The 12,657-nt window shown below is 46.7% G+C and overlaps 1 protein-coding gene across 10 annotated transcripts in view; it reads right to left on the reverse strand.

Annotated features, from left to right (window-relative positions):
* Window positions 1–12,657, reverse strand: part of RYR1 (ryanodine receptor 1) — a 135,095-nt gene that overhangs the window by 65,149 nt on the left and 57,289 nt on the right. For all 10 annotated transcript variants that reach the window (XM_087876533.1, XM_087876531.1, XM_087876532.1 and 7 more), the window contains 11 exons: window positions 10,558–10,758; window positions 9,393–9,504; window positions 8,582–8,731; window positions 8,080–8,353; window positions 7,612–7,726; window positions 6,549–6,681; window positions 5,067–5,161; window positions 3,887–4,022; window positions 2,452–2,638; window positions 1,901–2,012; window positions 873–993 (listed from right to left, as the gene is read on the reverse strand). In XM_087876533.1, coding sequence (XP_087732659.1) covers window positions 873–993; window positions 1,901–2,012; window positions 2,452–2,638; window positions 3,887–4,022; window positions 5,067–5,161; window positions 6,549–6,681; window positions 7,612–7,726; window positions 8,080–8,353; window positions 8,582–8,731; window positions 9,393–9,504; window positions 10,558–10,758 — 1,636 coding nt within the window. The remainder of the gene's footprint in view (window positions 1–872; window positions 994–1,900; window positions 2,013–2,451; window positions 2,639–3,886; window positions 4,023–5,066; window positions 5,162–6,548; window positions 6,682–7,611; window positions 7,727–8,079; window positions 8,354–8,581; window positions 8,732–9,392; window positions 9,505–10,557; window positions 10,759–12,657) is intronic.

A 12,657-nucleotide genomic window follows, 5' to 3' on the forward strand; every position in this document is an offset into this window, starting at 1 on the left:
ACTTTAGTTGACCAGATTCTTGTGTATAGACTTGAGCAATCTTACTAACTGCCACTCAACATATAGTCCTGATCCTTTGCGCCTGACGTGAATCTAATCAACTAAAGTTCAATACTCAATTGGCTCTAGATATGGGTCAATGGAATTCAAGGGGAGTTGGAGGAGCACTTGTGAGAATGTAACGATTCTAAATTTAATCCCCCAGGTCTGCCCGCTCTTTTCCTACACAAGCAACCAGTGGGATAGGCTGAAACAGGTATTTCATTGCTGATCGCCTACACTACAAGAATCTTCCCATTCTGTCTGCCTGTCAGACTTTGATGTTATCTCAAAATAAATGAATTTCCAAACTGCCAATCTTTAAGGAAATCTTTTCTTTAATTGAGCACAGCCACCGGATCATGACTCGATGCGGACAAGACTGACCTTTTGCCCCCCAATCCCTCCCTTTCCGATCCCCAAATCTCTGCTTCTCATTGGCTATCTTCCAATCATTCTTCAGGCTTCTTGTCTCGTCATTTCCCAGGAATGTCCCCCCTCCTCATTTCCACGACAACCCGACTTCAAAGGGATTTAGCAGGCAAAAGTTCAGAGCTTATCTCTCTCTCCTCTGCTCTCTATGTCAGCGTTGCAGCGCTGACACTGCCTTCACTTGGGAAATGGCAGATATAGACCTAAGAGTTTGATCTTTGATGTTTCATTCCCCTAACGGATTCTATGCTGGAATCTCTCTTCACTCCACCTGGTAGGGCGCCCTCCCCTTCAGCCGATGGTTCCACCACAAATGGGCAGTAGATACCAAGATGAACTAAGTCTAGGAGCAGGAAATAGAGCCTCTTACGGATACTTTGCTGCCCAGAGGGCCAACGTACCTTTGCCAAACGAAGGGATCTGCAGCGGGAGGCTGATGACTCCGACAAGGTCCTCGATGGGCACTAAGGAACGCAAGATGGCTCTGATCCGGAGGGCTTCCCCCTTCCCAGCTTGGATGAGCTGCTCAGAGAAGAAGCCAGAGGAAGGGAGACAGGATGAGCCTCTAGCATGTAATCCAAGCAAAGGCCAGTTTGTGGGTAAAAGAAAGCTGGAGAAGAGAGGGCCGTTTTGCAAAGAGATGGGAGCAATGCGTGGTGAGAAGTTGCCCATGGCCAAAACCTGTGAATGCTTTACAGGTAGTCCTTGACTTATAAATGATCCAATAAAGGAGAATATTTGCAGCTCAGGATTGAAATGAGCGGTCCTTGGTGCTCTCTGAGCTTGGTAGTTTTGTAGCAGATGTTTCATTACCCAGCTAGGCAACATCATTGATGCTAGAAGGAAGTGGGGTTTATGGGGAGGAGGAGGAGGAAGAAGAAGAGGAGGAGGAACAGGAAGAGGAAGAGGAGGAATATTATGGCATCCTTGGTGCTCTCTGAGCTTGGAGGGTTGCTTGGAGACGTTGCATGACACAAGTAGGTAACAACATCAGTGCTAGAAGGGAGTGGGGTTTGTTGGAGGAGGAGGAGGAGGAGGAGGAGGAGGAGGAGGAGGAGGAGGAGGAGGAGGAGGAGGACGACGACGACTGTAGGGTCATTTGTGCCCTCTGAGCTTGGCCGTTTTCTTGCAGACATTTCATTACCCAACTAGGTAACATTATCAGTGCTGGAAGGGGGTGGGATCTGGAGAGGAGGAAGACTGTGGGATCCTTGGTACTCTCTGAATTTGCTTGTTTTCTTGCAGAGGTTTCATTACCCAGCTAGGTAACCTCATCAGTGTTAGTCCTAGCACTGATGATGTTAGGATAATGAAATTTTGGGGCTCAAAATTTACGATTGTAAGTCAAGGACTACCTATACTCAAAAGAAGCGGACTTCCTTCTATCCCCGAGGGGCAGGACAGTGAAGGAAAGAGAAGGGACCCTTACGTGCATCTCAGGGGCGCAGCGTCCCAGCAGATCAATGAGGGCAGCGTAGAAGGACATGATGGCATTGCCCAAATGGACCCGATACTCCTCGTGAGTTTCTTCTCCCCCAAATCTGGGAGCGAGAGAGCGAAAAAAGAGAGGAATGGGAGAGAGAGAGAAGCAATATTTATGAGAGCATGCCATTCTGGAAATGGTTAGTGGATTAAAAACGTATGACTTTGTTGCTTGTATCCTTACGATTTATATTGATATTGTTTCCTGATTGCTTATTTGTACCCAATGACTATCATTAAGTGTTGTACCTTATGATTCTTGACGAATGTATCTTGTCTTTTTATGTACACTGAGAGTGTATGCACCAAAGACAAATTCCTTGTGTGTCCAAACACACTTGGCCAATAAAGAATTCTAATATTAAAAATAGAAGATCCCACCTCCACTCCATTGGGGATTCCTCCCTATCTTTGCTAATTACAGAGTTAATCTGTTAATCTTCCAAATTATACAACAGATTTCTCCTCCCACCGCCTTCCAGCGTGTCCTTCACGCACAATTCCCTTCGGCGATCTTTCTTGACGGTAGGCCCATCCCGAGCAGGATCCTGAGAGATCTGGATGGCTTCTTCTATGGCCGCCAGCAGGCCGTTGCCTCCTTCCCCACGCAGGGCCGGGCCAAAGCACTCAGGGCGACGGATCAGCAAGCGTACCACCACATTGGCGTTCTCCTCCACACTTTCACCTATGGAAGGAGAAGGACCTCAGAGAGACCCACAGGACTAAACTGATTACCCCAGGGACCCAGAAAAACAACACAGAGGTGAAAAGGTGATTTGAAGGACCACCTGTCCCCTATTACAACAACCTGGTCCACCAGGACGGAAAGGCAGGGCGCGTTATGGGTCCCGTTGATTAGGGGTCGTCATCTGGTGGGACCAGGAAAAAGGGCTTTCTTGGGGGTGGCCCCTCTTTTATAGAACATCACCCCTCCCTAGGTATGTTTGGTCCCCACCCTCTGCTTTTCCAAGGGGCCCTAAAAATGTACTGTATTTTTTGGACTATAAGACGCACTTTTTTGTCTCCCCAAAGGGGGTGAAAATGTGTGTGTGTCTTATAATACCGAATATCGCCAAAGCCTCACCCACCCACCGGCCGTTTTTTGGCCTCTGCATGACCCAATTTCAGGCCTTTTTCAGGCCTTTTTTGGCCTATTTCCAGGGCTTTTTTCAGACCGTTTTCGGGGCTTTTTTTGAGGCCGAAAAAAGCCTCAAAAACTGGCAAAAAAGCCTTGAAAACAGACCGAAAAAAGCCTCAAAAACGAGCCGAAAAAAGCCTCAAAAACTGGCCAAAAAAAGCCTTGAAAACAGACCGAAAAAAGCCTCAAAAACGGGCTGAAAAAAGCCTCGGAAATGGGCTGAAAAAAGCTTCAATAATGGGCTGAAAAAGCCTAGAAAAAGGGCAGAAAAAAGCCTTAAAAATGGGCCGAAAAAGGCTGGTAAAGGCCCGGAAAAAAGTCCAAAAATGGGGTCCACGGAGGCTAAAAACTTTTTTTTGTTGATTTCCTCTTCTAAACTTAGGTGCGTCTTATAGTCCGAAAAATACAGTAGTTTTGTCAGCGGGCCTGGAGACTCTGAAGGGAGATGAAGCCCATCAAGTGGCTGCTTTGATTGTATTGAGGCTGCCATTGGGGTGGGGTTTTTTAATGGATTTTATTATGGGATGGATTTTCAAATATTTTTTTTAAAATGTTGTTGTCACTTAAGGGTGAGTTGGGCAGCTATACAACTTGGATGGTTGATTGATTGGTTGGATGGATGGATGGATGGATGGACGGACGCACAGACTGCAACTTGGCTTCCATGTACTCTGGAAGGGTGAGTTGTAGAATCGGTTTCCCCATATCCTTCTTTAGTGACTCCAACCTTCTTATGGATAGAAGACATGCCCTACACCTGTCTCAGTATGTGACCACTTTGGTCACCCAACTCACCATTGACGAAGACGGTGAAGCGCAGGAAATCCAGGTAACGCTCGCCTCCGCAAGGGTTCCAACCAATGTCAGGATATCCCTTGGAGAGCAACATGGGACAGCTCTGGAGGCCCGTGCCAGCAAGGTAGGTCACCACCTATGGAGGCAAGGAGAAAAAAAAATATCTCAAGATTTCCACTGGGCTCCACGGAGCTCCTATCAAAGCAAATCCATCCAAAGTGAGCAGAACTGATCGAAGGAACCATTTCATAACTTATCACAATGGAGGGGCTTATCCACATAATATCCTGACCATAATCAGAGATTGAATGAAGGTAGAATCTCACCAGATCTTCAAATCTCACCAGGCTCAAGGTTGACTCAGCCTTCTGTCCTTCTGAGGTGGGTAAAATGAGGACCCAGATTGTTGGGGGCAAGAGGCTGACTCTGTAAAACCGCTTTAGAGAGGGCTGTAAAGCACTGTAAAGCGGTATATAAGTCTAAGTGCTATTGCTATTTATTATTTATTTATTTATTGGTTCGATTTATATGCCGCCCTTTTCCAGAGACTCAGGGCGGCTGACAATGCATTAAGCAATAGCCTTCATACTTCTGTACATACCTGCTTAGTAGGGCTTTGGGGGCCCCCCATAAGCGGTGTTCCATTTTATACAAGGTCAGCTTATTGCCCCCACAATCTGGGTCCTCATTTTACCTCCCTCAAAAGGATGGAAGGCTGAGTCAACCTTGAGCCTGATAAGATTTGAACTTGCAATAATTGCAGGCAGCTGGTGCTACTTAACAGCGCTTTAGTCTGCTGCACCACCAAGGCTCTTTCTATCGCTAGAAAGGATGCTGCCAATAAAAGAGAATGAGGTTCAAGGTTGAACTTTGAGGTCCTGGGTGCTCTCTGAGCTTGGCAGTTTCCTTGCAGACGTTTCATGTCCCAGCTAGATAACATCATCAAGACAGCAGGGTTTGTGAAGAAGAAGAGGAGGAGGACTGTGGGGTCCTTGGTGCTCTCTGAGCTTGGTGCTTTTCTTGCAGATGTTTCATTACCAAACTATGTAAGATCATGAATCTGAGGTGCCTCCACTGGGATTCCTGCCCTGAACAGGGAGTCTTGGGGCCTCCTTCTCCCTCTAGGATATGAGTGGGATATTCCCTGCATGTTGGCATCCTCTTAATTGGGCAAAGCTACCTTTTCCAGATCTTGCTCCTGCAAAGCCAGGGCCAGCTCATTGTTATCGATGACCGAAGCAGCAGCCACATCCAAGGGCGTGGATCCTCGCATTCCTAGAAGGGAAGGAAGGAAGGGAGGGAGGGAGGGAGGGAGGGAGGAAGGAAGGAAGGAAGGGATGGATGAGGAAGGAAGGAAGGAAGGAAGGAAGGAAGGAAGGAAGGAAGGAAGGAAGGAAGGAAGGGATGGATGAGGAAAGAAGGAAGGAAGGAAGGAAGGAAGGAAGGAAGGAAGGAAGGAAGGAAGGAAGGAAGGGATGGATGAGGAAAGAAGGAAGGAAGGAAGGGAGCAATAGATAGATAGATGGATGAATGGCAGATGATGGATGGGAAAAAGAAAGAAGGAAGGAAGGAAGGAAGGAAGGAAGGAAGGAAGGAAGGAAGGAAGGAAGGAAGGGATGTGGAAGGAAGGAAGGAAGGGAGCAATAGATAGATGGATGGATGGATGGCAGATGATGAATGGGGAAAAGAAGGAAGGAAGGAAGGAAGGGATGAGGAAGGAAGGAAGGAAGGAAGGGAGCAATAGATAGATAGATGGATGGATAGCAGATGATGGATGGGGAAAAAGGAAGGAAGGAAGGAAGGAAGGAAGGAAGGAAGGAAGGAAGGAAGGAAGGAAGGAAAGGATGGATGAGGAAGGAAGGAAGGGAGCAATAGATAGATGGATGGATGGCAGATGATGAATGGGGGAAGGAAGGAAGGAAGGAAGGAAGGAATGGATGAGGAAGGAATGGATGAGGAAGGAAGGAAGGGAGCAATAGATAGATAGATGGATGGATGGCAGATGATGAATGGGGAAAACAAGGAAGGAAGGAAGGAAGGAAGGAAGGAAGGAAGGAAGGAAGGAAGGAAGGAAGGAATGGATGAGGAAGGAATGGATGAGGAAGGAAGGAAGGGAGCAATAGATAGATAGATGGATGGATGGCAGATGATGAATGGGGAAAAAAGGAAGGAAGGAAGGAAGGAAGGAAGGAAGGAAGGAAGGAAGGAAGGAAGGAAGGAAGGAAGGAAGGAATAGATGGTAGATGATAGATGGCAGATGATGGATGGGGAAAAGAAGGAAGGAAGGAAGGAATAGATGGTAGATGATGGATGGAAAGAGGGAGGAAGGGAAGGGAGAGAGAGAAGTCCATCAGTGAACTTAGTAGTGCCCCAGAGGTTGGAGCAACCTGGCAATGCCACCTGAGAACAGGGCATGAAGATCACACTACTCTCTCCCGCATCAAACTTCAAACCAATTTCAAAACCCCAATTAAATATTTCAAAAGTATGCAGGGAAATGTTGGGGCTTACATCACGAGGCCCAAAACCAGGTCAACGCTAACCCGACGGCTTTTTGCTCTCTCTCGAGTAAGAGTCAATATCCTTAATAGGGTAGCGATCATCCCTGGTGTTGATTGTCCCCATTGCAACCCAGCCCGTTTCCCCCAGCACAGCAACTCACCCAGCCCAATCCCGCTGTTCTGCAGCAGGTAACTGAGATGGTCAAACATGGAACGTTGGTTCTGGCGACTGATGCGGCAGAAGTAGCACAGGAAGCGGCAACAGTTGGTCACCATTTTAGGGAAGCGGATCTCCTGTTTAGCGGACGAGAGGGTGTTTCCTTGAATGGCTTGGAGGTGGGCCTGCACCATCAAGCCATTTTCCACTAGCCACATACTACTCAAAGCTCTCGCTGTCATGAACTCTTACACCTGGGTAAAATGGTGCGTCGTAGGGCAAGGATTTTTGAACCAAGGTATCTCAAAAAATGGGCTAACTTGCGGAAAGTATCCCAAGTCCAAGACCCAATGACCTCCCTGCGGGGCTGAAATTTGGGGACATTGTGGCTATTTCAGTGCTAACTGGCTGCTTCTGCGTGGCTGGGCTGCTTTTGCAGTCATACGATCTTCATTTTCAATGTTCTGTGACAGTTTCCCAGCCAGTCTAGCAATCCCTCGCTCCCACTTATCTGCCTGTATGGGAAGGGGAGATTTCCAATGTTCCCTGCCAGATTCCCACGAGTAAACTCAATGGAGAAGTCAGCAGGAGTTCAGAAGTTGCTCCTGCTCCCACCACCTGCCCTTGGTCTTTCTGCTTCTCGGCTTAGGTAAGGAAATATCTCTGAAACAATGACCCAAAGAGTCGGGTTCTAGCTTAAAATTGTATCCGATATAAAGGTTTTTAAGGAAAGGGTAGACAACCCAGGAAGGAAAACACTCTGTCTGAAATATCCTCCTTGAAGCTCAGGAGATGTTATTTTCCTTATTTATTTTTTTAAATGGTGAAATTTTGAAAAATGTGGCCCAGATATTACTATCAGAAGAGAGAGCTGGAAGGGACCTCGGAGGTCTTCTAGTCCAACCCCCTGCTCAAGCAGCAGACCCTATGCCATTTCAGACCAGTGGTTTCCAGTTTTCTCTTAAAAACCTCCAGGGATGAATCCTGCAGACCATACCTCCGTTTCCAAGCATGGGGATCCTATGGGGTACTAGAGCATTGACCGGCCAAAAGACAAGGTCCCTTACCTTTGAGTCTCCTCCTCCCAGAACGTTCACCATCACTTCCATGACAGTCTCATGCATTCCCAGGGCCCTCATCAAGTTGGGGTGCTGGTAGAAGACTTTGTTGTTCATTATATTGCTAGCCAAGGAAAACAGGGAGAAGCAGCAGTTGGACTTCAGAGCAGATGGAGGAAGTGAGGATGGGAAAGAAAGAACTGAAATCCTCAACCCAACAGGTACATCTCCTTTTAATGACGCCACAATCCCTTGCGGGGTGGAGTCTGGGCAACTGAATGGAGCTGAGTATTTACTGGCCAAATGCCCTTCCTGTCACCAATGCAGAGTTTTTTTTTCAGCAGATATATTCTCATTGTCCCCAGAGAGAGAAATATCTGAGAAATAATAGAGGACCCCATAATGGAGCCTATGAAGCAGTTTCACAGTGAAAGAGATCTACAAGTTCAAGAAGCTACAGGAGATGAAAGCGCATACCCGATGCTCTGGATCATCAGGTTCTCCTCTTCAAGTCCCATCTGAACGATGAGCAGTGAGCGGATCTGCCCCAGGCACTCCAGGAGACTCATGGTATCCTCCACTGAGTTGGCATTGATGGTATAAGCCTTGGGCATAGCACGGATGAGCTCACCGAGGCCGTCGTACTGCCGATGGAGAAGGCTGAACATCAACCGGACTAGCTCTGGGTTCTGGACGAAGGATTCTTGGGCCCAATGGACCATCGTGTGGGAGATCAGCTCTTGCAATGTGCCTACAGAGTGGGGAGACTGGGATGAGCCTACGGCATCTTCTTCAGAACTTCTTCAACTGGTCTTCACCAACCTGCCTCCATGACTGTTAGAACTTTTGACCACACATGTTTAGACTGATAAGAACTGGATCTCACAATGATCCTTGGAAGGCCCTGACATTCCCTCAAAACCGATTTATGGGTTGGCTATATCACGCTCTTTCCCCTCCACCACTTGGGGATACCTACTGGGTTTCGGTTCGTCTTCCGGAGGCTGCTCATCTTGCTGGTCTTCTTTTTTCTTGCGAAGGTTCACCACCTTCTCCACCAAATTCATCAACCGCCGGTGAAAGGAAGTATCTTCCTCTTCCTGTTCCTCCTCCCCATCGCTTTGGATTCCTGTAGAGAAAAGATACAGAGCTCCTGGGTGCAAAAATTTATAACAGGGGACACTGGAGGCAGGATGAAGCAAAATCCTACTCTGTCTGAATGCCCAGGAAAAGATATTAAACTAGGATGAATGAGATCATTATGGAAACTAAGATTAAAAACTATAATAAAGGGGTTTGTGCACCATTGATTCCATATTGAGATGTCCAGCCTTGGCTACTTTAAGACCTGTGGACTTCAACTACCAGAATTCCAACTTTAATCACTTTTAAGACCCGTGGACTTCAACTCCCAGAATTCCAACCTTAATCACTTTTAAGACCTGTGGACTTCAACTCCCAGAATTCCAACCTTAATCACTTTTAAGACCTGTGGACTTCAACTCCCAGAATTCCAACTTTAACCACTTTAAGGCCTGTGGACTTCAATTCCCAGAATTCCAACCCTGATCACTTTAAAAATGGGAGTTGAAGTCCACAAGTCAATGTTGCCAAGGTTGTGGAGACACCCGTGTTCTATGTCAGTTGGATAGATACACTTTTCTGAATGAGCTCATTCCCAATTTCCCTCTGGTTCGAAGTGGTCCAGAATTCCAGAATTGTGTCCCAAACTCTTCCATAGCCTTCTCTACTTGAGTTGATATGTGCCCCTCAAGCTTCCAGGGTCTTACCACAATGGCCTAGTAGATCAGTATGAAATTCCAACAATTCATCTCGGATTTCTTCAGGTACCGGGCAATCCTCAATATCGGCACCGTTCTTAAATTGTAGCAGCATGTTGATCTGTTATGAGAAGAACATTCTGGTTTTGAAGATGCAAATGTCATATTCTCGGGAGCTGCCTTAGGAGACATCTTGAAACTTCAGCTGAGGCCAAACACAGCAACTGTGGCATTCCCACAGAATCCCACTACTACAGGAGTTGCATGGACTATGGACGTTCGGTTGCTAAGTGAATCATGTGGTCATTAAGCCAATCCAGCTTCCCCCATTGACTTTGCTTGTCAGAAGCTGGCTGGGAAGGCCACAAATGGCGATCACATGAACCTGGGACACTGCAACTATCCCAGGATCATGTGATCGCCATTAGTTGATCAAAATTTGGGCTCTTGGCAACTGGCATGTACTTACATGCCAGTTGCCAAGAACCCAAATTTTGATCAACTAACCATGGGGATGCTGCAATGGTCATATGTGTAAGAAGTGGTCATAAGTTGTATTTTTCAGTGCCATTATTACATTGAACAGTCACTAAATGAATGATTGTAAATCAAGGATTAGCTATATGGGAGTCGGGCAGCCTATAAACATCTAAATCTAAATCTAATTATATCTAACTCTGAATCTTAAATCTAAATGCAAATCTAAATGTAAATCTAACTCTAAATCTTAAATCTAAAAATAAATCTAACTCTAACTCTAACATTAAATCTAAATGTAAATCTAACTATATCTAAATCTAAAATCTAAATCTTAAATGTAAATGTAAATCTAACTATAAATCTAATTCTAAATCTAAATGTAAATCTAACTATATCTAACTCTAACTCTAAACCCAAACCCTAAATCTAAATCTAACTATATCTAACTCTAACTCTAAACCCAAACCCTAAATCTAAATCTAAACCCTAAACTGCAATTCCCAGGCGCATTTAGCAGCAAGTTATCCAACCGTCCTGAATTTCAAACAACTATTTACTAGCCTTTCCCAGAGTTTCAAACTCCTAAACCCGACATTGCCGACACGCATAATACTTTTGTAGGTTCTACCACTGAGTGGTTCTCCCTTCCATTTAGCTCTGGCTCCTCCCCATCCCCAGGAGCCCCGCCCAATACCTGCTCCTGGGGAGGAGAGCGGAATTCCCGGGTGCGCCTGGCGGTCTCCGCAGCCGACATGGTGAAGGCTTGCATCAGCGTGGCGTAGCGCTGCCGTTGGTTGGTCTGCAGCCGGTCCACGTAGCGCTCCGAGAAAGCAATGATGGCTTCCACGCGGTGCTGCAGCTCCCGGTCCCAGAAGAACTGCAACAGGTTGCACATCTGTAGGAGGAGGAGGGAAAGGGATGGGCAGAGAGAAGATGCCCATGGGAGGGACTAAGAAAAGGCTCTGTAGGCGTCGCAGTGCAAAGTGAGTTGGACATGTTGATTATCCAGAGATGCCTCCAGATGAGCACCTAACTTAACAGAATAACAGAGTTAGAAGGGATTTTGGAAATCTTCTAGTTCAATCCCCTGGTCAAGCAGGAAACCCTATACCCGTGATGGCGAACCTATGGCACGCATGCCACAATAGCCATATCTGTGGGCACACGAGCGTTGTGCTAGCTCAGCTCTAGTGCGCATGTGTGTGCCAGCCACCTGATTTTCAGACCTTCCGGGCCCACCAGAAGTCAGGAAATGAGCCATTTCTGGCCTCCGGAGGGCCTCCAGGGAGGTGGGGAAGACCGTTTTCGCCCTCCCCAGGCTCCTAGAATGCCTCTGGAGACTGAGGAGGGCAAAAAACGGGCCTATTGGGCGCACCGTGCCATCACGTGCCAAAATTGGGGGAAGGGGGGTCATGCACGCATGTGCGAGGGGTGGGGCGGGGCGCATTGAATTATGGGTGTTCACTCCCCCCACTTTTGGCACACAACAGCAAAAAGGTTAGCCATCACTGCCCTATACCATTTCAGCCAAATGGTTGTCTGATCTCTTCTTCCAAAGAAGTCCATGTCCAAAAACGTCCAGTGTTGAAGCATTCACAACTTCTGGAGGCAAGTCGTTCTGCTGATTCATTGTTTGGTCGGGAAATTCCTCCTTAGTTCTAGGCTCCTTCTCTCCTTGATTAGTTTCCATCCGTTGCTTCTTGTCCTATTTTCAGGGGCTTTGGAGAATAGATTGACCCCATCTTCTAGTTCTACCTAGAATTTAGTTCTAACTAGAACTAAGGAGGAATTTCCGGACAGTGAGAACAATTAATCAGTGGAATGGAAGTTGCCTCCAGAAGTTGTGGCTGCTCCATCACTGGAGGCTTTTAAGAAGAGACTGGACAGCCATTTGTCTGAAAGAGTATAGCAGTGTTTCTCAACCTTGGTAGCTTGAAGATGGGTGGACTTCAACTCCCAGAATCCCCCAGCTAGCAGCGCTGGCTGGGGGATTCTGGGAGTTGAAGTCCACCCATCTTCAAGCTTCCAAGGTTGAGAAACACTGGAGTATAGGGTTTCCTGCTTGAGCAGGAGGTTGTTCTGAGATGATATATGTAGTTTCTTTATTCTGCCCAAACCCCCTTCAAATATTTGAAGGGTGCAGTTGGAGGAACTGAAAGAAACAAAGAGAAATCTCAAACCTCCTTCTGAGATCAATCTATCTCAGCATCTACTTCTGTCCGACTATCGCAGCACCATTGAGAATGTCCTGACATACGGCATTCTTGCATGGTATGGGAGCAGCTCTGTAGCGGACAAAAAAGCTCTACAGAGAATCATTAAAATTGCCCAGAATATCATCAGACTCCAGCTACCAGCCCTGGACGACATCTTCGAATCTCGCCATTTGAGAAAGTTGCATAACATTCTCAGACTCTTCCCATCCTGCTTACAATCTTTTGGGACTGTTGCCTTCTGGCAGAAGATACAGAACAATTAAAACTCGGACCACACTGAGTAGTTTTTATCCCAGAGCTATAATTGCACTCAACAATGAACTAAAGAGCCACCATCGGTGAGCTGTTGGACAGCACTACTTGGTCTGTTGTGTGGATGTTTGGGTGGTTTAGGGGTGGGGAATTTGTGGTGGGTGGAGGTGTGTTTGGGGATTGTTATGTGTGTTGGACCTGGTCTTTGGGTGTTAAGTGAATTTCGTTGTTTGGGTATACTGTATATACACGTACAATGACAATAGGAGCCTGAGTGGCGTAGGAGGCTAATGCCTCCTACTAAGGCAGCATTTAACATCCAGCTG

The sequence above is a fragment of the Pantherophis guttatus genome, chromosome 10 (genome assembly GCF_059756535.1).
Source record: "Pantherophis guttatus breed Tessera chromosome 10, ASM5975653v1, whole genome shotgun sequence".
NCBI lineage: Eukaryota > Metazoa > Chordata > Lepidosauria > Squamata > Colubridae > Pantherophis > Pantherophis guttatus.